The following is a 26,083-nucleotide window of genomic DNA, read 5'->3' on the forward strand; positions in this document are numbered from 1 at the left end:
GCCAAGACAGGGACACGCACACCTGGGGCCGGTCACGGTGTTGGGTTGTCACTGGGCACCAGGACACTGGCGTCGCACTGAGCCCCTCCTGAGGGCCCTGGGAGCTCGGTGTCAGGGGTCAGGGACTGGCCAGTGTTCTCTGCCTGCGTGGGCCCCAGAGTGGGTCGCCCCGCCCTGCCTTGTGGGTGCGTCTCCACCAGGCCCCGGTGCATGGGCCGCTCTGTCTGTGGAGCGCCACCGGCTGTGGCATCTCCTCTCCTGTATTGCCAGGGTCGCCAGGGTCCCCGGGGCCACCTGCTGCTCCTTCCTTGGCTTCCCTCCCAGTCCCCCGACCTGCCTTAGTTCCCACCTTGAATCTGCCATTCGAAGGATAGATACCCAAACCTCCTGAAGAAGCGGGACTGCTTGGCAACTTGGCTTTGCAGCCAGCTGCTCACAGGCTGAGGTGGGGAGGGCCTCTCCTGCCCCCCTTCCCAGGACATCAGTAGCCTGGCCCAGGGTAAGTCTGGTCACCTCATCACTGCCATCCTTGGGATTTTGGAGGCTGTCAGCCGCTCTCCTGTCCAGGCAAGCTACCAGACCCTTTGTCCCAGCTGGACACTGACTGGCCCACCGGTGAGGGTGACGCTGGGCAGCGCTGTGGCCTCCCCCTGAGTCTCCACCTCCCACTCGTGCCCCCAGGCTATAGTTGGCCTGGGCCACCTCCTGGGTGCAGAGTCCCTGCAAAATCCCTTCTTCCCTGGCACAGATGGAAACTCATTTCTCTTCATTCAAACCCTCTGTATGTTGCATTGCCCAGTTCACAGTCCTCTGAGCGGGAAACTTGTGCACAGCACGGTCGCCTGCGGCCTAAGGGAGTGTCTGTAGCTCGGATCTGCCCTCTCCTTATGGCCGGTGCCGCCCTGTGTTAGAACGCCACCTGGGGCCCTGCTGAGACTTGGCCCTAGATCCGAAAGCAGGCGGACCCCGACTCTCTGGCTTCTCCCACTAAAGAATTGGGTGTTGGGAATCTGAAGATTTCCTCTAGTGCGGCCCAACTCCTCCTGGGGTCGGAGCAGGACAGCGCTTGGGGTCATCCATCCCTTCGGCAGACATTTATGGAGCACCGACTGCATGCCACACACTGTTCTCAGAAGCCTTACTGTTGGCTGCTGGTCATGACCTGCCCCCTAACTTTCTTCGTGTTTTGCTGGTGTCCCCACTGCTTGTGGGAGGCCTTTGACCCCAGATTTGCCCCAGGAACACGAATTCCGAATGTCCAACCAATCAAATCAAGAACTTTTGTTGGGGTTCTAACTCAAATTCTACCCTACTGGAAACATTGTGGGGTATGTGAAATGCCAAACAGTGGGAGGCATGTTTCCCTGGACCTGGCCTCCGTGCCCCTGGGCAGGACCCCGTTCATTCAGTAGGAGTGTGGGAGCAGGCGCGGGCTGGGTGTTCGCGGGCTGGGCCCCGGCCTCCCTGTCTCTGCTGGTGCTGTAGGCTGTTGTGTTGCCTTAATGTTCAGTCTTCTCATTTGGAAAATTACAAATGATAACAGTACCTGGCTTTTGTGGTTGTTAGGTCGGTGGTGTGAATAGGGAGCCCGGCACGCGGAGGGAGCGAGTACCTGAGCCGCTGGCGCGGAGGTGCCAAGTGCCCTGACTTCAGGAGAGAAGGGCATGGGAATCCTTACCCATTTTGTGAGCCGAAGTTTTTTTTAATACTTCTTTTTATTTTCTAATTTTGTGACTGCTGAACACATTATTAGCACAGTAGAACAAGCTTACAGTTTAGAAGTGAGCATTACGTATTTGAGAATACAGAGGCTCAGTATTTTTAAACACTTTTTTTTTTTGAGATATGATTCATATACCATAAGATTCTCTTATTTAAAGTGTGTCACTTAACGGTTTTTGGAGTTGTACAACAAGAGCTGTAATCTAAGCCTAGAACATTTTCGTCAGACCAGAAAGAACCCTGTGTCTGTTAGCAGTGGCTTCTCACTTGGCCCCCACCCTCAGCGTCCGGCAGCGCTGACCTGCTGTCCGTCCCACAGACTGTCCTGCCCGGGACACACCGGGTGGTGGATCACGTGATACATGTTTTTTCCTCCTGGGCCTGGTTTCTTTCACTTAGCACATTTTCAGGTTTGTTCACGATGCAGCATCCGTGCTTTGTTTTCATGGCCCAGAAGCACTCCGTTGGCTGGACACACCACATTTTATTCATTCAGCAGTTCACGGACATTTGTGGCTTTGGCTATTATGAGTAATTCTGCCTGGTCATCTGAGCACAAGTTTTTTTGTAGAAAACTTGTTCTGGGGATTTTTTTATTTCTTTTGGATCTATTCTTAGGAGTAAACTTGCTGAGCCACATGGAAACTCCCCACATAAGGTCCGAGGAGCTAGCAGGCTGTTTTCCAAAGCGACTGCTTCGTTCCGCAGCCAACCAGCTGCCAACGATGGTCCCATTTTTCCAAGTCTTGGCCAACACTTGCCATTATCCTTATTGCAGCCGTCCTGATGGGTGTGACTTGTGTTTGCCCAGTGACAAATGAGCTGGACATATTTTCATGTGCCTGTTGTCTATTTCCATATCTTCGTTAGAGAAATGTCTATTGAAATCCTTTGCCTGTTTTTTAGTAGGGTTGTCTTTTCATGGTCGAGTTGTAAAATGCATTTCTATAGTCTGGAGAGCAGACTCTTAGCGGATGGGTGATTTGCATTTTCTTTCTTGTGTTTGTTTTCTCCCATTCTGTGGCTTGTCTTTTACTCTTTATTAAACAAAAGTTTAATTTTGATATTTTAGCTATTTTTTCTTTTTGGCGTTTGTGCTTTTGGTTTTACATAAGAAACTGTTGCCCAACGCAAGGTCATGAAGATCCACTCCTGTGTTTTCTTCTAGGAGTTTTGTGGTTTTAGCTCGCACATTCAGGTCTGTGATCCGTTTGAATACACTTTTATGCCTGGTGTGAGGTAGGCGTCCAATTTCATTCTTTTTCATGTGTGTATCTAATTGTCCCAGAACCATTTGTTGAAAAGACTCTTTTATCTCTGTTGTGTTTTCTTGGCATCCTTATTAAAAATCAATTGACCATGTATGTGTAAGTTTATTTCTGGACTATTTTCAGTGATGCGTGTACTTATCCTTATGCCAGTGTCGCACTGTCCTGATCACTATTGCTTTGAGATTAGAAAGTGTGGCTCCTCTGACTTTGTTTTTTTTTCGAGATTGTTCTGACTATTCTGGGTCCTTTAGATTTCTACATGAACTTGAGGAGCAGCTTGTCAATTTCTGCAAGGAAGCCAGCTGGGATTTTGATAGAGATCGCACTGAATCCTTAGAGCAATTTGGGAATATTGTCTTCTTCGTGATATTAAGATTTCCAATCCATGAACTGGATGTCTTCCCATTTATTTAGCTGTTCTTTGATTTAGTTTGACGATGTTATGCAGTTTTCAGTATGTGAATCTCACATTTTGCTAACTTATTATTAGAAAGACCTAAGTCTGTCTGTCTTTCTTGTTTTTTTGCATTTAAGAAAGAATGAATTAAGTCTGTGGATCATGACCTGAAGTCAGCTTACCAGTGTGTTCTGATAAACTGCCCTAAAGACCTTTGGGAACATCTTGTATTTTATTTTTTGATGCTCTTGTAAATGGAATTGTTTTCTTAACTTTCTTTGTGGATTATTCATTGCTAGTGTATAGAAATACAGTTGATTTTTGTGTGTTGATCTTGAATCTTGCATCCCTGCTGAACTCATTTATTAGTTTGAATAGTTTTTTAGTGTATTCCTCTGTAAATGGGAATAGTTTACTTCTTTCTTTATAATATGACTGCTTTTTATTTATTTTTCTTGCCTACTTGCTCTGGATAGGAATTCCAGTACTATGTGAATAAAAGTGGTGAAAGCGAACCTTTGTCCCGTTCCTGATCTCTGATGAAAAGTTTGATTTTCACTATGGAGTGTGATATTGGCTGTGGTTTTTCTCATATATGGCCTTTATCATATTGAGGAAATTCCCTCCTACTCTTGGTTTATTCCTAAATCTGGTTTTATCATGAAAAGATACTGAGTTTTGTCAAATGTTATTTCTGTATCAATCAAGATGATCATATGTCTTTTTCTTCATTCTATCAATATGGCACATCACATTGGTTAATTTTCAGATGTTCAACTATCCTTGTATTTCAGGAATAAACCCCATTTGGTCATAATGTATAGTACTTCTAATATGCTGCTGAATTCGGTTTGCTGGTATTTTCTTGAGGATTTTTGTACCTTTATTTGTAAGGAAGATTGATTGGTAGTTTTCTTTTCTTGTGGTGTCTTTGTTGATAGGAATTCTTTTTTCAGTGTTTAGTCAAATTCACCACTGAAGCCACCTGGCCCTGGGTTTTCCTTTGTGGGAATTCAGAGGCACTGATTCAGCCCCTTTACCTGTCACAGCTCTATATTTAGGGGTTTTCTTTTTCTTGCTAAGTCTGTTTAGGTGATTTGCATCTTTCTCGTAATTTGTCCATTTCATCTAAGTTACCTAAATTCTCTTGGAATCCTCTTTATTTACTTAAGATCACCAATGACATCTCCTCTTTCATTTCTGATTTTAGTTATTTGTATCTTTTTTCTTCATTAAAAGAATATTTGTTGGTTTTGTTGATCTTTTCAAAGAACCAATTTTTTCTTCCATTGGTTTTCTCTATTGTTTTCTGTTCATTTACTTAAATTCTAATCTTTATATTTCCTTCTTTGTACTTATCTTGTTTTAGTTTGCTCTTCCTTTCCTAGTCATTAAGGTAGAAGGTGACCTTAATGATTTGAGGCCTTTCTTTTGAATATAGGCATTTGCACCGTAAGCTTCCCTCTGAGCACTGCTTTTCCCTGCACCCTGTGTGTTCTGGTATATTGTGGTTTCATTTTCATTCTTCTCAAAAATGTCTTCTAATTTTCCTTGTGATTTCTTCTTGGACCCATTGGCTATTTAGGAATGTGTTGCTTTTTTTACATTTATTTGTGACTTCCCCACATTTCTTTCTGTTACTGATTTCTAATTTAGTTATATTGTGTTCAGAGAACACACTTTGTATGATTTCAGTTCTTTTGAATGTTTCGCGGTCTAGCCTGGAGAATGTTCCACGTGCACTGGAGAAGGTGCATCCACTCTCGTTGGCAGGAGGGTTCATAGCCGCCTGTCAGTTCTAGTTGGTTCACAGTGTTCAAGTCTTCTGAGTTCTGCCTCCGTGTTCTGTCCATTATTGAGAAGGTGTAAGGGTCTCCAGCTGCTGTTGCTGAATTCTCTTTTTCTCTCTTTAATTCTGTCAGTTTTTGCTTCATGACTTGGGTGCTCTGTTAGGTGTATATATGTTTATAATTGCATGTAATTATATATTGTATACTAGTTGAACATAATTGTTTATAACTATAATAATTATATATAAATTTAATCTTTCTAATGGATCGACCTTTTCATCAACCTTTATCTTTAGTAACTATTTTTGCCCCCGCAGGTCTGTTTTTCTTCTGGTGTTAGTATAGGCACTCTCATGTGGTTGCACTTTGCATGGTAACCTTTTCTCATTAATAAAATGTCCAGCTGTTCATATCTTTGAATCTGAAATGTATCTCTAATGGATAGACTATAGTTGGATTTTTTTAAATCAAGTCTGATAGTCTTTGACTTTTGATCAGATTGGGTTAATTGATTTTTATTTGAGCAGTATTATGGATGTGCTTAGATCAACACCTGCCAGTTTGCTCTGTGATTTCTTTTTGCCTCATGCTTTTCATTCCTCCCTCCTGTCCTACCATTTTGTGGATTAAGTGAACACTTTCTAGTGTAACATTTTAATTGCTGTGATGATTTTTAATTGTATATCTAAAAACTACTTGCCTAGTGGTTGCTTTAAGGCTTACACTGTACATTGTAGTTTGTCAGAATCTACTTCAGATTCACGCTAACTTAATTCTATTAGAATATAGACACTTCGCTCCACCCAGAGACACTACTTCCTCCCCTTTTTTGTGCTATTATTGTTATACGTATTGTATCCATATGTTACGAACCCAGCAATACAGTCATCAATATTAACATTGTATAATGTCACATATAATCTTATCTAGATCTTTCAAAGAAGTTGATAGAAAAAAAGGAGAGCAGGTACCTGTGCAAAATGTGTTCGTATTAACCGTCTTCTGTACTGTTTCTGAATCTCCTAATTTTTCCCATGCATCTGAGTTACTTTCTGACGTCATTTACTTCAGTAGGCTTTGTCGTCACACATCTCGTTTGTGCTCTTCCTGTCAAGCAGCACACTTGTGTATGTCATTAGCCCGACAGTGTGCACACACACGGAATTTTATGCAGTTGTGTTTTAACCAGTTAAGAGAACAGAGGAGAGGAATCACGCCCTCCCCTAGGGTCGCCCACACCCTCACCTGTGCCCGCGCTCTGTGTTTCGGGAAGATCTGAAGCCCTGTGTGCTGTCACTTGCTGTCTGCATGAGGGACTTCCTCCCTTTTTTCTTCGTCCCCCCAGCTTTGTTGAGGTATGATCGACCTTTATTATTTCTTGTAAGGCAATTTGCTTTCAACAGGTTTTTTTCTGCTTCCGTTTATCTGTCTTTATTTTGCCTTCTTTTAAAAATTATTTTTCCAGAAATTTCTAAGCTCACTTTATAGTTGTTATTAAAAAGATGATTGGCTCTGATAAGGTTGAGAACCGAAGACGTAGAATAATAGGAAATGATGGAAAAACAACACATTTCTTATTCGCAGTTTTTAAAAATGGCAAGCCAGTAGTAGAGTAGGCTTAATTTGAGACATACTCAGTTTTTAAAAAATCAAGATTATTTTCGATTCACACACAGCAGTGAGAATAAAGCAGAGGCATTGCTGTTCCACTTCAGCTCTTTCCTCCAGCGGCCACCTTTTGCAACGCTGTAGTGTAATAGCACAACCAGGAGACTGACGTTGTTGCAGCCCACCGGTCTTACCCAGATTTCCCCAGTTTTACTTCTACTCTTGTGTGTATGCTTGTCAAGCTCTGTGCAGTTTTGTCACCTGTGTTGATTTTTGTGTTTATCACCACAGTCAAGAGTCTAAACAGTTCCAACCACAAGGATCTCCTGCTGTCCTCCTGGAACTACACCCACCTCCCTCCTGCTCCTTCCCTCCACTCTGTCACAAGCCCTGGCAACCACTAGTGTGTCCATTTAAAAATTTTGTCATTTCAAAAATGTTGCGTAAGTGGAATCACACAGTATGTAACCTTTTGGGTTTGGCTTTTTTCGCTCAACATAATTCCCTAGAATTTGTCCAAGCTGTTGAATGTATCAGCAGTTCATTCCTATTCTTTGCTGAGTAATATTCCATGGGGTGGATGTACAGCAGTTTGTTTGACCATTCACCGTGGAAGGGTACCCGGGCGATTCCAGTTTTGGTCTACTACAAATAAAGCTTTTATGCACATTCATGCACAGGTTGTTATGTGACTGTAGGTCTTCATTTCTCTGGGATAAATGCCCAGGAGGGCAGTTGCTGGGTCATGTGACAGTTGCACACCTGTTTTTTGCGGAAACTGCCAAACTGTCTTCCAGAGTGGCCATACCATTTCCATTTTCACCATCAGTGTAGAGTGATCCAGTTTATTTACATCCTTGCCAGCATATGGTATTGTCATTATTTTTTATTTCTGTTATTCTGCTATTCATTGTGGCTTTAATTTGCATTTCCCTAATGGATAATGATGTTGAATATCTTTTCATATGCTTATTTGCCATTTGCACATCCTTTTTTAGTAGACAGTCTGTTCATGTCTTTGACCCATTTTCTAATTAAGTTTTTTCTTCTGTTGAGCTTTGAGAGTCCTTCATATATTCTGGACACTAGTCCTTTATTGGATATGTGGTTTCAAACATTTTCTCCTACTCTATAACTTTTCTTTTCATTCTCTTCATATGGGCTTTAACAAAATAAAACGTTTTAGTTTGATGAAGTCCAACTTAACCACTTTTTCCTACAGTTATACATTATAGTATCAAGTTTAAGAGTGCTTTGACTAGCCTACATCCTGAGGATTTTCCTGACAAATAAATTATCCATTGTGAATTAATAATTTTTGTATAAGGTATGTGGCTTCAGCCAATCTTTTTTTTTTTTTTTTGTCTATGGATGTCCAGTTGCTCTGACATTTGTTGAAAAGGCTTATCCTCCCTCCCTTGGGTTGGTTTTATACCTTTGTGAAAAATCAATTGAGCATATTTGTGTGGATCTGTTTCTGAATCCTTTGTTCTATTCCGTTGATTTGTGTGTCTGTCCTTCTACCAGTACCACACCGTCTTGAGTACTGAAGCTGTACAGTCAGCCTTAATATTGGGTAGAAAATTCCCTCCCACTTTACTCTTCTTTGGCAATATTATTTTAGTGTTCTGTGGCTCATGATTTTCCATGTAAGTTTTAGAATAAGTTAGTCTATGTCTATAAAAACCTTACTGGGGTTTTGATAGGAATTGCATTAAACCTACCCATCAATTTGGGGAGAATTGATACTTTTTCTATGTTGAGTCTTGTAGTTCATGAATATAGTATGCCTGCCCATTTATTTAGGTCTTCTTTGAGTTCTTTCATCAGCATTTTCTAATTATAGCATACAGATCCTGTAAATGTTTTTCAAGTGTCTTAAGTATTTTATTTTCTTTGGAGTGATTGTTAAGTGGTATTGTACTTCTACTTTTGATGTCTTCATGTTCATTCCTGGTATATAGAAATATGATTGACATTTATGTTTATTTTCTATCCTGCAACCTTGCTGAACTTAATAGTACTATGACTTTGTTTTTATAGATTCCTTTGTAGGCCTTTGTCATCTAATTTTCTATGTAGATAATCATGTCATCTGCAAATAAATGCAGTTTTGTTTCTTCCCTTCCAACCCAAATGCCTTTTATCCCATTTACTTGCCTTACTGCAGCAGCCAGAACTTGCAGCACCGTGTTGGCTGAGAGTGGTGAGGGAGTGGCTGCAAGGGGCAGCTGGGGTGGGGGGCCGCTGGACATCAGGTCGAGTAGAAGGATGAGGCTAGAGGCCGGAGGGCCTGGTGGGCTTGAGTCTGAAGGCGGCGGAGTAGCTGCTGAAGGTCGCCGAGGCTGGTCATGGCAGTTATTCTGGTCGCGGTGTGTGACGTGCATGAAGGAAGGGGGCCCGGAGCCCTGGGGGTGAGTGGGGGCTGTAGTCACAGCCCAAAGCCCCATCTGGGAGCCAGGGGCAGAGTTTGTTGAACATGGGTCTGAGACAGAAGAATGGCCCCCAGGGAATGAAGAGGGAGTAGATAAGGTGCCATCCTCAAGACAGTGGGACAGGGCAAGAGGCCCCAGGTCCTTTGCCTTGGCTGCTGTGACGCAGACCAATGGCCGATACCTGCTCTGTGCAGAGAAGCCCCTCTGGGGGAGCAGATAGGACAGCGGGCTCCACAGCGGGAGGCAAATAGCAGGCAGGGCCCTGGGCTCCAGAAGAAGGAAGCTGGGGCCAGGGTGGGGGGTGGCCTGGAGGTGAGGTCAGGAGGACTGGGAGGGCAGGTGGCCACCATCCCAGCCGCTGAACGTCGCACACGAGGCCCTCTGAAAGGCCTGCAGAAGGCGCAGAGACCCCTGCTCACCCCCTGGGCTTGGCCTCCTTCCCAGGGCCTCTTCGAGGTCGGCCTCCGCGTGTAGCTCTGCCTCCTGTGCAGCCCTGTGTCGCAGCCAAAAAGTCGCAGGTGGAGCCAGGGGCAGAGCGGGCACGCGGGCCCAAGGCTAGGCGGCCCTGCCCGGAGCAGGTCCCCGCCGGACCTCCTGGGCACGGCTGCTCTGAGGCGCGTCTCATGGGGAGGCTGTGCCGCAGCCGCGCCTGCCTGACCTGCAGCCTCAGGACGGCCCCAGAACGGGCTCTGGTTTATTCTCTGTATCACTAGCTTCTGAAGAACTTATTCTTTTATTTTTCAACAGGAGGTAGTGACTGGATTTCTGAAGACTGTGGGTTGTGTGTGAGTCACCGCGTTTGGCTGGGGGGAGAGGGCGCCATCTGTTGTTGTGCGTGGTCCCGGTTCCGTCCCCGTGCCTGCGAGGGCTACAGGGGATGCGGTGTCCCGCGAGCTGCAGACTCAAGCCTCCTGGAGCAGAGGTGGGGAAGCAGACGCGCCTGCTGAGATCTGCTCGGCCCGAGACCCCTGCAGTCGGCTGTGGGCCCGGGGCAGGGGCAGGGCCCCTCGTCTGCCGCCCGCCGGCTCTGTCCCCGAGCGGGGTGTTGGCTGCAGCCTGGGCCCCTCAGCCCCTCCCGGCCTGCTGCGCCCCTCTGCTCTCCACTGTGTCTCCAGGAGGGCGAGGCCGGACTGGCTCTCTGAGGACAGTGGTGATGCCTCGGGTCAGGCGGGGACAGGGGTGCATGACAGAATCACGATTCTGCCAGCTTGTTGCCTGCCCTCGTCCCTCCTGGGTCCCCCCTCTGGGCCTCCATGGCAGAGCTGTGGGCAGGGTCAGCCGGAGGACGGCATGCAGAGCCTGGCTGCCCCAGCCCTGGCCCGGCCCACTCTCCCCTGCGCACTGTCCTCTTTCCTCAGTGACAGATGGCCCTCATGTGCCACGTGGAAGCAGAGGCGGCTGTGAGTCAGGGCCGCGGCGCAGAAGGTGTGGGCGGCCTGCGCGGCGCCTGCGGAGGGGGCAGCTCTGGGTGAGTCTCGTGCCCGTCAGCCGTGGGCCCGATGGTGGCCGCTCACACACCTGCCCCTCCCTGGATGGCTCCTTGCATGGGTGGCTGTGGTGCTGGGCCAGGCCCAGAGAGCTACCCCAAACAGGCTGAGACGTCAGGGGCTTGAAGATCAGCTCTTGAGGAGGAGGGAACAATAGGAAGGCAGGGTGAGGAGGGATGGGGGACACCTCCTGTGGGCAGCCTCCTGGCCTGCACCTCCCGGAGAAATCTCTGCCAGAGGGAGGCAGGCTCCCTGAGGTGCGATGGGCGAGTCCCAGCAGGAGCCACCTGGGAAGGTGCTTCCGAACGCTCCCCGGCTCTCTCAGCTCCAGGGGGCAGCCAAGTGCCACAGGTATGGGCACTAGATTCTTCTCCCGAGGGAGAGGTAAGAACCCCACAGAGGGAAGACTGCGGAGTCGGTAAGAGGAAAACGAGCCATCATCCATGTGCGCTTCCGCAGCTGGCCGATAGGGCGGGCAGGACAGTGAAGCTGAGGGTTGCGAGGGTGTGGATGGCCTTCCTTTCTGCGGGTCCTTTCGTGCCACAGTGGGTGTTATTTAGAAGGGGCCTGTTTTCCCGCTGGATTCTTGAGTCTCACCTTTCGACATTCTGATTCTCAAGAGCTGGGAAAGAATTGCATCCGGTAGATGAAGGCTTCCTGGGGGTCCTCTTGCTGCGTGCAGGGGAGGGGAGGGGAGCTGCGCCTGCGAGTGGCACCAGGCGGGGCTGCAGGGAGGCCCTGCAGGCGTGTGGAAGGCCTCATAAGGGCAGGCAGGGTGCTCGAGCTGAATTTGAAGGTTGAATCGGGTTTTCAGCAAAGGGCCTTCTAGAAAAAGAGCAGAACATAAACTGGGAGACGAGGGCGTCAGGTGAGGATCCCTGGGACCTGCTGTCTGGAGGTGGTGTGGGAAGAGGAAAGGGTGCAGTGGGCTCCGAGGGCCCTGTGCGCGCTCAGAAGGCCCAAGGTGGGTGCATCCAGGTTTGGCAAGCCTGCTGCTCGGTGTCCCACCTACGTAGGGCTGGTGGCATTTCCCTTGTGCCTCTTGGGCAGGGAGAGCGAGCCCTCAGCAGTGGGGCCTGTGCCAGCCTCGGGGGGCTGTGTCTGTTGCAGCTGCCACAGGAAAGCCAGGCTTCTCTCAAATGGGTTTTCTGAGCAAGACTGCTGGGCAGGGCCTGCCCTGTCTGTGTCCCAGACGTGAGGGTCTTCTCTTCCTGGAGACTGTCAGTCATCAGCCTGAGAAGTCACGTGGGCCCCAGGACTGCCACACACACACACCCTCTCTTCCATGCCCTGCGTGTCAGCCGCCACTACCACAGAGGACCCCGGCTCCCTCAATTCTCAGATGTTTGCTCCTTGCTCTGTGTGGCCCTGCGCCAGCCCTGGGAGCCCCCGGGCACGTGTGAGGCAGGCAGCCGGTCACCGTGCGCTCCTCAATGATGCTGCAGGCCCTGTGTCCAGAGGTGACTTCAGCTGCAGAAGAAGTGCTGCCCCAGACAATTGTGGAGCCCCAGGCTGTGGAGCCCACAACGGAGGGCCGTGCCAGCGGGAGCCCGGTCAGTGGGGTCCTTCTGCTATTTCACTCAGAGCCATGCGTGGTCCCCAACCAGTTTTCGTCTACCTGTTTTGGGTCACAGATGGGATTTTCCTTATTGTTGTATACACACATAAAAAGCAAGCAATTGCTATCTCAAAAAAAGTTTAAAAAATTTTAAGAGAAGCTGGCCTGGGCTCTGTACGAATGTTTTTCTCGGAGTGGCAGGTCTTTCTCTGGTGTTTCTTGCTCCCCCAGACGACACAGACACAGCCTTAGGTTTCCACTGGCCCCCACGAGATGGGCCCCGGGTTCCAGGCCAGGCGGGGTTTCCCTGGAAGGGGCTGGGGGTAGCGGGCTGGCCTGGAAGCCTCCCTGAAGGGTCCCAGACAACATCCCTGGAAAGGCCAGGAAGTGCTTTGAAGTCCAGATGCTGCACACATGGAGGTCTCTGTAGGGCTACACTGGGACTTGCCCAAAGGTCAGCGTCCTGGGCACAGTCCTTGTGGCGCCCAGAGGCCTTGTCTGCCCTGGTGCCCGGCCAGGCCGCCCGGAAAGCCTGGGAGGGGAAGGGGAGAGCCCTCCAAGGAGCTGCTGCCCGAGGTCTCAGGTGTGGGCCGAGATGCTGGCCTGGCCACCCGCCCGTGTCCTCTCCCCTCTTCTGGCTGCCAGTGTGGCCCCACGCTCCACTGGCGGCCCCAGGAGCCTCTTGCTGATGGGCTGTTACCCAAGCCGGTGAAAGTGGGGCGCTGCCCTCCCTCTGGGTCCCACTGAGGAAGCCAGCCCCTTGTGCGCCATGGAGAAGCCCACTCCGGATCCCTTCCCCTTGGAATTTGGAATAATTGGCTGAGCCGGGCCTTTGTAAAAGGTGAATGGCACAAATAGGACTGTTTAACTGACCTAAAAGAGGCAGGGCCATGGTCCACAAACTGTGCCTCATACAAATCATCTTTCATCTGCCTCTGTGAACTGGCAGGCGGGGATGCACCCACATGGGGCTCGGCAGCCCCTGCCCTTGGGGGGCACTTGCTGGGCTGGCACCGGGCTGTGGGGACAGGAAGCACCAGGCCTCGGAAGGCATGGCAGCGGAAGTTGGAGAACTCAGCCAGGCCTCTGGAGAGCCTGCAGGCAGCCATGCGAGGAGCCCCGGCTGGTCAGGGGGCTCTCGGCCTCAGGCTGGTGTGACAGCAGGCGCCCTGACTGTGGTCTGTGTGATGTGAGTGAGCAGGAAGCAGAGAGGTTATGGGGGGCATATCATTGTCATAGAAAGCTAGTGTGTCGTACTGAGGTCGTAGACTTCCTTTCTGAGATGGGAAACCTCGTCAGCCATGGAGGAGTTGGGCTCCCATGGGTTAAGGAAGTCTGGTACCTTCTGAAACCAAACAGAAGTGCTTATGGATGTGCACATTTCTTCTTCCTAGGGGTGAGGTCAAAGGTTTTCCACCAGATTTATAAAGGGGTCCATGCTTTGGAGAACTTAGAACGTGCACTGAAGCCAGAGAAAAATGGCACTTATCTTGGCTTGTAAAACATCTTCTGGTTAAATATGGCGAATTTAAAGCACCTCGTCAGTCTCTTCACTGAACTAACCATAAAACTGCAAGAACAGGAATCAGAAAACTCTACCTTCCTGAGAAGGGGCCAAACAGACAGGCCCAAGGGACATTCACAGACACGGCAGGAAGCATCCTCCGCCTGAAATAAAGCAACACATACATCTTTAGTTTGCAAGGACATGCTACATTTCAGGAAAAATAGGTATGGAATATTCAACCCTAAAACATATCTTGGTGAAGTTACTGAATCTCAAAGAGAAAAAAAGGGTGGCACTGTGTCACAAGGAACCATTACATACCTGTCAGCGCTGCTGACCAGGCTGGCCGGAGCCTCCCGTCGTGGGCGCTGGGACGGCTCACCTGCAAGGCTGCAGGGGAGAAGGGGTGACAGGACTCTGATACCCCACCCAGTGCTCGATGACCACAAAGATTAGTCTAGACATTTGGGAACTAGGGGACTTTGTTCTTAGGAGCTGTTTTTAAATGAATGGATGAACAAAGACGTCCATAGACAAACCCCATAAGGAGCAGAGAAGCTCTGGATTCAGGGCTGGGAGCCCCCAGCTGAGTCCTCAGCAGGGCCGGCACCTGCCACTTCCTGGCCCTCAGGTGGCCATCATTCATTCACGTGAGGGGACTGATGCCCATATGCAGCTCCTGGGCCCAGGAAAGCCACAGGAAGAGGTGTCAATGGGCCGAGGGGGAGGTCAGAGGTGGACGCTATGAGCATCCTCGCGTCTCCTTCTGGTGGGGAAGGATTTGGCCCAGTTCCAGGCCACGGGCTGTCACTGGGGGCATGTCCAAGGGTCGGGTTGTGTGGCACATCATGGATGACAGGTCCATGGCCTTGGTGCTTGCGCCCGTGAAGTCCTCCTGGGTTCATGGCAGGCCTCACTAACTGGTGGTAGCAGTTCCCACCAACCCGGCTCAGCCAGCCAGTGGGGTCAGCAGAAAGCAACCCCTATGTCCCACCTTTGTCGATTATGGGGACTGGCTGGGCCTAAAGGGAAGCAGGGCCCGATCAGCTTGGCCCGAGATGCATCCACCTGGTGGGCCCACGTTGGCCTCGGGGCTCAGGGGTCCCCGGGCTTGCTCCCCTTGCAGCTCTGGCCTGGCTGCCGTCTTGTGTCCAGTCTCCCAGGGTCTCTCCTGTCGAGCTGGTGGCTTCCCCTGGCTTACATTCCGTGGCAGCCACTCTTACTGCTTCCAGCGTGTATTGCTATACTCTCTGCCTTCATGGCCCGCCTCTCACCCCAACCCCTCCCCTCGGCGCAGCAGCTGAGCTCACTGCCCTCACTCTGCTGGTGGGTTGCACTGGCCTGAGACCAGCTGGAGCTTGTTTGGCCCAGGGAGGGTCCAGCTGCTGGACCCGTGTGGAGGTGGCAGGGCTCAGCGTAACAGTGATGGTTTCTTCCCAGGGGCCTGTGTGCTCAGGGCTGTATGCCCAAGCACTTCCGTATGCACCCACTGTGGGGCTGTCACTGGCCTGGCACAGTGCTTTGTCCCCACCGTACCAAAGAGGAGCTCATTCTCTGGGGTCTTTCGGGTCTTGGAACCTTATCCTCATGATGAGGCTGCAGCTCGGGGCAGGGGAGTTAGAGGGCATGATGCCAGTCTACTGGGCAGCTCCAATTTCGCATGAATGCTCCCTCGTGCCCCCACCAGGACCCCTGTGTGTGGCACCTTCCCTGCCCAGCGCGCAGGCATCCCCGGTTCCAAGAGAGCATCTCAGGCCCTGAGGCCGTGGTGTTGGCCTCCGGCAGTCACAGGACCCCCTTCCCACCCAGTGCTGCTATGCACGCGTTGCTGTCCGCAGCTCAAATTCCTTTTGGTCGGGGTCCCCCGCGTGTGCCGGTCTGAGCGCACTCTCTCAGCAGGAGAGAATTGGGTCTGGGCAACCAGCAGAGACGACTTTAAGGGTTGGGGGATGGAGGATTTCCTCAGCAGCGCCTCCAAACCGGGACCCGTGGCAGCCGCCGGGAGAAGGAAGCACAGATGCTCCGGTTCACGTGTTTCCTGCTCCTTCAGTCCCTGTGGGGGGTGTTTCATCAGTGCCATACATGCGTGGCAGTGGTGGTGCACATTCGTACCTGGGGACAGCAAACTTGTTTCTCCAATAGGGACGTGTGACCAGAAGGGCAGGTGGCTGCTGGCCTGAAAGCTGGGCATGTCGAGAAATGGTTTCTTCTGTGAAAACAGGAATGTTTTCTAAGCTCAAACTTCTGAACCCTCTGATACACTCCTGAGAGAGCCACTGCCAGTCGCAGGCCCCGGCTTCTCCCCCAGCACCCGGAGCCACACAGCAGTCCCTCCTGGTGGTCTCAGGGGAGAGGGCCCCCTCGCAGCATGTGCCCAGTGTCACTGCCCCCTGCAGAGGGGCCAGCGTGAATTCATCACACCCCTGCGGCTCCTGAAGCTGCTCTGACTGAGTTCACCCCTCTCCTAGTGAACCGGGATAGCTGTCCACTGGAGTGAAGTATCTCCTTCAAATATGCAGCAGGTGGGAGCGGGGCCTGCGCTGGTGCGCCTGGGGACCCAGCCTGGTCCCTCCTGTGGGTGCCAGCCCCACGCCTCCCTGCCTGCCCTTCAGCCGCCTCCAGTCTGAGCAGATCCTCCACGTGCAGTGGCTAGCGCGGCTCCGGGCCCCTCCCTGTGGTCCCGTCCCTGTGGATGGGCCTGGCGCCTGGAGCTTCTTCACCCACTGGGGCTGGCCTCGTGCCTTTCCTGGAGGTCTGACCAGTACGGCCTGCGTCCCCTCTCCCCAGAGCGGTGCTGGGGCAGGATGGGAGGGTGCAGGCCGGATGGGAGGTGGGCCCCTGCCCAGCAGCCCTCTTGCCCGGGGCCCCTTCCTGCCCTGCTAAACTTGGATACTTGTTTCTGATCAGCCATGGCCTTAACAGCCGGAAGCAGGGAGAAACTACAGCTGTTTTCAATCCTCTGCCTTTCTTGGACATCCATCTTTAAAAAATACCTATCCCTGTATGAGGCATTTTGGTGCCGTGCTCGACATCTGGCATGCCTGCCCCTTGCTGCCCCCTCCCTCCCCTCCGCCCGTCTTCCCATGTCCTCTCCCCTCTGCGCTCCTCTCCTTGCTTGCCTGCCCTTGTCCAGCCCTCCAGGGAGAAAGCTCCCTGGGCTGCCGGGAGGAGCTGCATCGTGGGTGAGAACCCGGGGTTCAGGCCTTCCCCATGGCTGGGCTGGGTCCTGCCTGCGCTGCCGCCCCGCCCCCGGGGGGGGGCACCTCTTCTCTGTGGACGAGGCCCTGGGCACCTCTGCCCAGGGGTATGTCTGCTGGGTCTCCTGCCATGGGTGTTCCGCAGGATAGGGAGCTGGCTCCTCCCAAGCTGGCTGGGGTGGGAGGGGGCCTGGGCGTCCAGTGGGGCCTCGTGGCTGCAGCCCGTTCCCCGGCTGGGCTGACTCATGCCCCTCCCGTGGGGCATCTCTAACTCTCGGGCGTGCGTCTTTCTGTTCTGTGCTCTGCTCCTTTCGAGTTAGGAAAGGGGAATTGGCAGACGTGAACTTACGTTGAGTCAAAAGAGAAGAGATATAAGGGAACTGAGTCAGTCTCACAGGTCGCCTTCTACCTTGTTGACATTCTCATCGCTCGCAGGCAGCCGGGCCGGCTCAGGGTGCAGCCGGGCTCAGGCACGTGGATCCTCCCTGTGGCCCTACGGGGCTGGGCCCCAGAGCTCGGCCCCACACACCTTGCACTGGCAGACAAGTAACACACCCGTCTTGATGGACGTGGCCTGGCATCTGGCCTGCAGAGGGTGCCCCCCTGCTGGAGATGGCGTCCACGGAGCACCCGTCCCCAAGTGCCGGGGTCCCTCCCAAGGGGCAGTGGGGCCGCACGTTGGCTGTGCGGGGGAAGATACTAATGCCAGGGCCCCGCCCCACAGATTCTGGTGTCATTCATCTGGGGAATGAGAGCCAGGAGTGAACCCTGGGTGTTCCTACTGTGCAGGTTTCCAGGCTTAGTACTCAAAGTGTGACCTGAGACTGTCGCCGAGGCAGCCCCCAGCCCCAACCTGCGGAGTCAGAACCTGCACTTAACCAGGATGCCCCTGGGGGCACTCGCCATCCTACCTCGTGGCCTGGCCCTCAGCTTGAGGGGCAGACGCTTGCCAGCACTCAGCAGATGGTGGGCTCAGCAGGGTTACCGGGCTCGGGAGAGACCTCTGCAGGCTGCTTCTCCAACACAGCCGTTTTCAATGTCGTTTCAGCGTTTCCAGAAGACTGGACCCCAAGGAGCCCCTGGGTAGCCAGAGAGCAGCTTCCCCGACTCCAAAGCAGGCTTCTGCTACTGTTCCAGGCCCTGAGAGCCCTCGGGCAATGAGGGCACAGGGCCCAGCAGGCCAGGAGGCCGACCGCCCCCGCAGGACGCTGCAGGTAGACAGCAAGACGCAGAGATCAGGGCGCTCGCCTTCTGTGTCACCGGACAGAGGCAGCACCCCCACGTCGCCCTACTCCGTCCCCCAGATCGCCCCCCTTCCCAGCAGCACGCTGTGTCCCATATGCAAGACCTCGGACCTCACGTCGGCCCCCAGCCAGCCGAACGCCAACACCTGCACCCAGTGTCTCAGCAAGGTCTGCAGCCAGTGCGGCTTCAACCCCAGCCCTCACCTCACCCAGGTACTCACCCTCTGCGCCGCCTGCCCGCCTGGCCTACCGGGCCTCCACTGTCCACCAGCTCCTGGGCTGGGTGTGGCCCCCGGCCAGCCACACCTGCATCCCCCGACTCCAGAGTGTGGCCATGGAGAAGGGGGCCTGGCCTGGATCTGAGGGATCCCCTAAAGCTTGGCAGGGTCCTGGAGTAGAAGAGGATTTCTTACCCAGTTCAAGTTTGGCCTGGAAAAATGGCCGCAGGGAGGCCAAAGAGCCTTAGGACAGCTCTTCCCCATGGACGCTCGTTTGCAGAGGGCTGTGGGCATCCGTGGGGCCCTAAGGGAGGCACATTTCCTTCTCCAGCCAGACTCTCCCGCTGAAAGTGGGCATTGGAGCAGGGTGGCAGTGAGGGGAGCAGGGTGTGGGGGAGGCAGGACACCGCCTTCCAGCTGGTTCCTGGGAAGCCCCTCTGGGTCTCTGTTCGTTAGCTGGGGCCTGAGGTGACAGAAAGCTCCTCGTCCAAGAGGCAAAGTAGGGACATGGGCGGGGGGCCTTCCCGTGGGGGGCAGGCCTGCTGCCAGGCCATTCCCGTGAGACGGGCCCCCTTGGCCCAGAGGACCCTGGGTGCACAGCCGCATCCTGGCTTCATCTGATGGGCTTTGAGCCCCGGGATACTCCGGCGAGCCCCCAGAGGCGCTCGGCGACCTGGAGGCTGGCTGCCCCAGGACCCCCGACACCAGGCTGAGCCTTTGAAGGAGCTGCATTTGCCAGCTCCCCCCTCCTGTGGAGCCACCCCCGGAGTCTCTGGGGCTCCCCCGGACTCTGCCTTGTGCAGGGTCTGTCTCGGGGACGGGAGCAGCAGGAGCAGCTGGCGCCCTGCGGGGCCGGGTGAGATCGTCGTTCTCAGGTCGGTCTATTTGTGACGGGAGGTGCCGAGGGTGGGACGGGTGAGGTAAGTGAGGGGGTGGGGGAGGTGGCGAGGAGCAGGCGGGTGGGACGTGACTCAGCGGGCTTGGAGCCACTCCCGGAGTGTGGGGGCCTCCCGACAAGGCGAGTACGCGTGATGCTCACATCTGTGCCTGGGAGCGGCCTGTCCCTGCACTGGCGGTGGTCACAGCAGTGTGACCGAGGGCCAGCCCACCTGTGTGTCCCTGCCAGTGAGAAGCCAAAGCACCAGGCCTCCTGGGCCCCTGGTGGGGAGGGAAGGGCGCCTTGGGCCTGGGCAGCCAGTAGAGGGGCCGCCGTCCTGTGGTTTCGCAGCAGGAAGGGGCCTGGTGCCTGCTGCGGATCTGCAGGCTGCCCGCTGGGGCTCCGCTGGGTGCTGGGCCAGGGGACAACCAGGGCCGCCGGCACCCTGAGCCACCCCTCGGGCTTCCACGGCTGGGCAGGAGCCAACAGCCTTCTCCAACCTGCTTTCACAGAGCATTAGGGGCTGCTGGTCCCTGCATCTGGCTTGGGAAATGCCAGCCCAGTCCGTTCCCCAGGCTCTCACCTGGTCGGCACCCACTCTGCTGGAGCGCCAAGCAGAGCTGTCCTGTCCGGGTGACCTCTCACTGTGTTCCTGTCAGGGAGGAAGGCCCCTCGCCTGTTTCCTGAGGGGCCGGCAGAGCGTCATTCTCGATTCAGAGCAGTGGCCTGTCGCTTTGCTGAGAGCTGCCACTTCCCTGGCAGGTGTCTGCACAACGAGGAAACCGGCTTGCAGGGGGTGCTCGCACACCTGCGGGTGTCCCCCTGGGCTCTGTCTTGGCCCTCCAACTTGACACTGTGTCTGCCACGAGGGCTGTGTCTAGGACTGCGCCTGTGTCCCCGGGCTGGCTTCCTGCCCGGCCTAAAGTGCTGCTGAGTCCAAGGGGCTGCTTCCGGGGTCAGGAGAGCCTGGTTGTCAGGGGCTCAGGCAGGACCTTCCCCGGGCCCAGGTGGGTCCGGGTGTCAGGGACCAGGTGTGTGCGCGTCAGGGGCTCAGCTGGGACCTTCCCTGGGAGGCCCGGCTCCAGTATTCGCTTTCTTTTTCACTGTCTCGCTTGCCAGGAGTGGCCCAGTTAGAGTCGAAAAGGGTGGGGTCCTGCTGGTCCCAGCACACCTGTGCTGCAGACACTGGCCGCTGGGGAGCGTGGCGGGAGCCCTTCCTGGGGGTGGGGTGTACCTGGAACTGCTAGTGTGGCAATGCCGAGCCTGGCACGGCGGCAGGAGTGCTGCGCTGGGCTTCCTGCTGGCAGAGTGGGGCGTAGGGCAGTCCTGCAGAAGGACGAGGGCCACGCGCGTGACGCGGAAGGTGCTGTGGACTCTCTGAGGCTGCTCGTGAAGCTGCGCTCGGGTCTTCGGGGATGCGGCTGTGGGGAACGGGCCTTTTCTCACGTGAGCCTCAAGTAGAGAATCACTGGCTGGCTGGTCCCTCAGGCTGTAGCCAGACGAGGGAGAGAGCGCCGCTGGGACAAAGGAGCAGAGGAGGGGGACGGGCACTCCTGGGCTGGTGGTCCCCAAATCCATGCCTGAGCTCTTCTGTCTCGTGGCACATGCCAGGCCCGTCACTCTGGCCAGGGCCTATAGAAACAGTAGGTATGGGGGAGCAGGCAGGATGGGTGACCCTGTTGGCCGGAGCCACATCTGAGGTTTGGAACCCCTGCTTTTCCGGTCGATGGGCCTGAGTGGCTGTGGTTGGGCCCAGGGCTGCCGAGCGGGCCTCCCTCACGCAAGCCTGGTGCCTGCTGCCCTGCTCATGGCCCGCGGGCCGGCTCTCCAGGCCGCCACACACAGAGAGGAGGCTGGCTGCCTATGCCCTGCTGGGTCTCTGAGGCCTGGAGTGCCCTGGGGTTGCACAGGAGTCCGGCAAGGGGCTCGGACCACCGGCTGCTTACAGACAAGGACACAACATCCTGGGAGGTCTTGGCTTATTCTGGGTCATTCTGAGGACCCAGAACCAGTGGGTGGGAGTCCAGTTTTCCCCAGGAACTGCAGCCCCATTTCTCCCCATCCATAGGCCCTTGTTGCTCAGGTGAGGATGGCTGAGAACTAACAGGGCCGCCCCGGCCCCTTCACGGAGGCCATTTCCTCCTGGAGCTCTGCAGTCTCGGAGCTCAGAGCAGGTGGACAGTCTGATTTCTGTGAAACCACGGCAGAAGGCTGGGGGCTCCCTGTGGGGGCACACAAGAGACGTGCCCTGTAAGGCGGCCGGGAGACCAGAGGACTCGGCACGGAGGCCTGTGGGGTGCCTCTGATGGGGAGAGGGCAGGGAGCGCAAGCTCCTGGGGTGGGGGCCTCCAAGGGGCAGCAGGGCCAGCCACAGTGGCTCTGCTGATGCCCCATGCCTGCTCCACCTCTTCCGCTTCTCAGTTCCTTAGCACCCGGGGCTGCTGCCCCTTTGATGGCCTTGTCACATCGCTCAGGCCCCTTTTCTGAAGGGGAAGGGAGATGAGGGAGGCTGAGAGCCAGCTGGGTGGAGGGAGGGAAGGCGATGTCAGGCAGGCACCAGGCTCACGGCTGCTGGAGCAAGGGCCCGGGGCAGGCCCGGCTGTCTGTGCGCCCTGCAGAGGCCTCCCGCCCCACTCGGGGAGCCCCTGCACCACATCCCTCCTGGAACCCCTCTAGCCAGCTGCCATGCCCCAAGGATGGCATCAGCAGGGAGCGCTGTGCAGGGCAGCCCACCTGCGCCTGGGTTAAGGGCTGGGCAGAATCCTCCCAGAGGAGAGAACCACCTGTGGGGTGAGGCCCAGCCCTGCACGTCCTGCCCCCCTGCCCCCCCGGGGCCAGGCAGCCCTCTGGCCTCCACTCCCTGCTCTTGTCAGACTCGCTTATCAGCCTGTTCCAGAAAATCCAGGAAAGTGATGGTGGCTTTTCTCCACCTGTTCTGAGGCCCAGACCGGGTTGAGTGCAAGCCCAGAAGGCTTAATCCACGGGTGTGCATTCGCCCGTCAGCCAGCCTGGAGCTCAGGCCCTTGCCCATGGTGGGCGGGATGCAAAGCTGACGCCGTGGCCACAGGCCTCTCCCTCTGCCCGCAGCCCACTCTTCCCGGCAGCTGGGCACCAGATGGCCCGCGGGCGGCACTGAATGCGCAGACTGTCCACCGCCAGTCCTGCTCCCTTCCCTCCCCTTCCTCCTGGGCCCTCAGAAATGAGGAGTCGTTTTTAGGACATGGAGCAGCAGTGGGCAGAGGAGAGGTCAGGTGTCCTTCCGCCCCTGGGCCAGGAGGAGGTGCAGGCTGCTCATGGGCCACCATCCTGTCCCCCTGCACACACGGCAGAAGGGTCTCCCAGGGTGGACCCTGGGGAAGGCCTTTCTCCCACAGCTCGTCTGGTCCCAGGCAGTGGCCAGACCGTCTCCCAGTGAGTAGGGCATGCCCCCCCCCCCGACTTCAGCCAGCTCTGCTGCCAGCCCTGCTCGCAGAGCTCGACCGCTTGGCCTCCTTGCTTGGACCACTGTGGGCTGAGGCCACCAGGACACTAGCTGCCAGAGCGGCTGTCAGTTACGTGAGGATGAATGAAAAGTGTCGTGGGGTTGTCCTCCCAAAACACCTGCTTCTCTGTGTGTGGGCGAAAGAAACGGAATGAAAAGAGAATGGAGTGAAAACGGCAGAGGAAAAGGGGCCTCATCAGTCATGTCCCAGGGCAGTGATGCTGACTTCTGGTGCCCTGGGCAGGCTGGTCCAGCTGGCTCCTCACAGGCGGGTCATACAGGATGTGCATCCCCTCTACGGCTTCTTCCTCCGCACTATTTTGAGGCCCACTCATGTGGACCACTCCTGTGAAGTTGGTCTGAGGAGAGGAGAGAGCAGGGCAGAGGCTGGGGAAGGAGAGGAAGCTGATTCACCAAGAGAGTGGGCCCTGAGCAGGCCTCCTGCAGTGTGGGCACCGCCTGCTGCTGGGGTGGGCGGGGTCACGGGAGCAGGAAGGCAGGGGGACCGAGGGGCAGCTGGACCAGGCGCCTTGGAGAAAAGCCTGCTGGAGAGACAGAGTGCTCGGCCCAGCAGGCAGCTAAGGGGCCGGCTAGCTTACAGGCTGGGCCAGCTAGCTTACAGGGAGCCGTTCCTCTCTGCAGCGTGGGCCCAGGGAACAAAGGTCCGTGGTAGGGCCCAGGTCGGAAGCAGACACAGGTCGGTCGAGGGCTCACAGATGTTGAGCAGAGCCGCTGCAGCGAGAGACCCCAGACCCAGCTGGGTGGGCAGACATGTGAAGGCAGACGCTCAGTGGGAAGGGTACCCTGAGGCCCAGGGACCGTCGTGCTGGTGAGGCTGGGGCAGGACCCAGGGCTGCAGGGTGGGCACAGGGCACCGCGGGAGGACGCGGTTTGGGGCAGTGGCTGAGGGGGAGGCTGAGAACAGGTGTTGATCAGGTCAGCCTGGCGGCTGTGGGGGTCAGTTCAGGGAAGCCTTGGAGGCGAGGGCCAATGACTTTCGACAACTGGAGGCCATGCTGAGGGGCCCAGACGGCAGCAGCTTCAAGGAGGGTGACGGGTAGGGAACATAAGGGCTGTAGCCAAGGGCCCAGGTGTTCCAGGGGGTGAGGCATTGCCACCTGGAGTCCGGGGCACAGTACCCTCCGGGCAGGTCCTCTGGGGACCAGGAGGAGTCGGGGGTTGGCTGGGTCAGGACAGGGTATTTCAGGCCTGGGAGCGAGAGAGTCTGTCCAGGGCCAGTGGGGAAGGTGTGGAGACAGGTGTGCCTAGGGTCAGCAGGGGAGGGCCCCTCCCCTTCCGGTGGAGCTCCAGGCCGGTGAGGACTGGCAGCCCGTGCAGCAGTCTGGGTCCGACTCTGCTCCCCAGACCCTGGCCTTGCAGTCTGGGCCATTCCCAGCCCCAGGGCATGGGCCCAGGCCTCGCCTGTGGGCTGTGGCTGGCTGAGCTGCGCCCTGCCTGTGGGACCCTGTGGTGCCTGCCCGGGGCCTGAGGAGTGAAGCCGACTTGCAGACAGGCATCCCACACTGGCTGGGGCACGTGAGGCCCCCCATCCAGAGGCACGGGGGCCATATGCCTCCTGTGGGGGCCCGGCTAACGACTCTCGGCGCAGTAAGCGTGGAGGCACGTTGGCCACTGGGGCCCTCCCAGGCGCCTCCGGATTTGGCCCCGGCAGGGAGGGCTCATTTAAAAGCTGCCCCTGTGATGTTCCAGCTTGTTCTAGCATGGCAAGAAGCCGGAAGGCGGTGTCAGGCGTGATGTCGGTGTGGACGTGGCACTGTGCGCCCTCCCTCCCAGAGAGGGCCAGGCCTCAGGGACAGGTTGCTGCTCTCTGCAGCCCTCCTGCCTTGCTGGTGGGGGTGGGACAGAAAAGGGAGGAGATGGGGTCCTTCAGAGCTTCCTGCAGCAGTCACAGGTGGGCTACCCCCAGGCAGCATCCCTCAGGCCAGATAAGACAGGCAGGGCTGGGTGCTGCTCTCTAGGGCTGAGATGCAGGGTGGCAGGTCTCAGAGCCACCAGTGTTCCTACAGGTCAGCAGCTGGGGGCCCCACCCCCCTCCCTGCCCCAGAGCGCAGCGGAGGGGCTTCAGATGGACCGTGGGGCAGCTCCTTCTGCATGCATCTCACAGAGCCCCCCGCCTGGTCCCTTGGCCTCTGGGTCCTTGGTGAGCTGTGCCACCTTAGTGCCCTTCTGCACACTGAACAGTGAGGGGGCAGCCACGAAAGGCTCTTCTCAGGCCCTCTAGCCACAGGCCCTGTCCCAGCAGGCTCCCAACAGGGTGGGCAGTGGCTCCCCACGGAAAGCCCCTTTCCTGATGTTTTTGCCTCCCACGCCTGCAGCCAGCTCTTGGCTTGCATCCCACACCTAGCACCCGTCCCCGCTGCTCAGCCCCCAGGACTGTGGTGGGTGGGTGTTCATGCCTCTGAGATGGCGGGACAGGCTTTGCTGGCAAGAAGAATCAACTTAACAAAAGCTAGTGTCTGGCTGAGCCATCACCTCAAGGGAGTCCTGGGAACCCCCCGCAGTCCCCCTCTGGCTCTTGGCACATGGGGTCTGGCTGGTGGCCTGTGCGTGTCAGGGTCATGCAGGTTTTGGGTGCAGGACTTGAGGAGAGGTTTCCTGTAGAAGCCATTCCCCAATTCTGGTGGGAATTGGCTTAGAGGGCACCAAGGAGCAAGGGAACCGTGCGACGAGGCGGCTTTGGGGAGGAGTTCTGCTGCCCCCCACCCAGTACACCCAGCCCAGGTGGGCAGGCAGGCTGCGGTGCACCACCACATGTCTGCCTGCTTGGTGCGCAGCCTCTGTCCCCACCCAGACCTTGGGGTATGGAGGGAGCTGAGGCTGAGCCCCTCCCAGCCAGCCCTTGGCAACTGATAGATACTACATCCATCTGGGGAGGGGGTGGGCAGAGGGTGGTCCTGCTGGATCCAGAAAGTCCCCTCCCTGGCCAGTGTCCCCTGGGGAGGTCTCGCGGGCCAGGCCTAAGTGTGGGAGGGGCCGCTGGAAGGCGCTGGTGAGGCCCACGCTCTGGAAGAGGCCAGATGGAAATAGCTGCCTCCATCTGGGCAGTGAACCGCTGAGGGGTGTTCTGGGTGTTTCTTCTGTTTTAGGCGGGCCGCCTCTGACAGCCTGTGGGAGGCGGGCCGGGCAGGTGGGCATGGGAAAGTTCTGGTGGTGAGGGCAGGCACTTTGGCACATGCCTGCTTGCAGGCTGCCCAGAGCCCCAAGGGGTGCTGCCCTGAAGTCCATGGAAAGGGAGCCTCACCTCCCAGACCCTCTCTCAGGAAGTCCCCA

General features: G+C 55.6%; 1 protein-coding gene and 1 long non-coding RNA gene across 14 annotated transcripts in view; one reads left to right on the top strand and one right to left on the bottom strand.

The window, feature by feature from the left end:
• The window catches only part of BSN (bassoon presynaptic cytomatrix protein), a 59,528-nt gene that overhangs the window by 9,372 nt on the left and 24,073 nt on the right, over positions 1–26,083 (top strand). For 10 of the 12 annotated variants that reach the window (XR_005054788.2, XR_005054784.2, XR_005054786.2 and 7 more), the window contains one exon: positions 18,021–18,429. Coding sequence is in view for 1 of the 12 variants with exons in the window: in XM_036994288.2 (XP_036850183.2) it covers positions 18,021–18,429 (409 nt within the window). In the remaining 11 variants the exon portion in view is untranslated. Of the gene's footprint in view, positions 1–18,000; positions 18,430–26,083 lie in introns of those variants that run through there. The other 2 variants (XR_005054789.2, XR_012128861.1) reach the window with 2 other exon arrangements.
• On the bottom strand, positions 1,741–18,021 carry LOC140848293 (uncharacterized). 2 transcript variants are annotated; one of them, XR_012128864.1, is made up of 5 exons: positions 17,884–18,021; positions 15,888–15,984; positions 14,097–14,165; positions 13,868–13,936; positions 1,741–12,328 (listed from the first exon to the last, which is right to left on the bottom strand). It is a non-coding gene; the product is annotated as an uncharacterized lncRNA (long non-coding RNA). The 2 variants fall into 2 exon arrangements; XR_012128863.1 differs by having other exon boundaries at positions 14,097–15,984.

Source organism: Manis javanica, chromosome 3, assembly GCF_040802235.1.
Source record: "Manis javanica isolate MJ-LG chromosome 3, MJ_LKY, whole genome shotgun sequence".
NCBI lineage: Eukaryota > Metazoa > Chordata > Mammalia > Pholidota > Manidae > Manis > Manis javanica.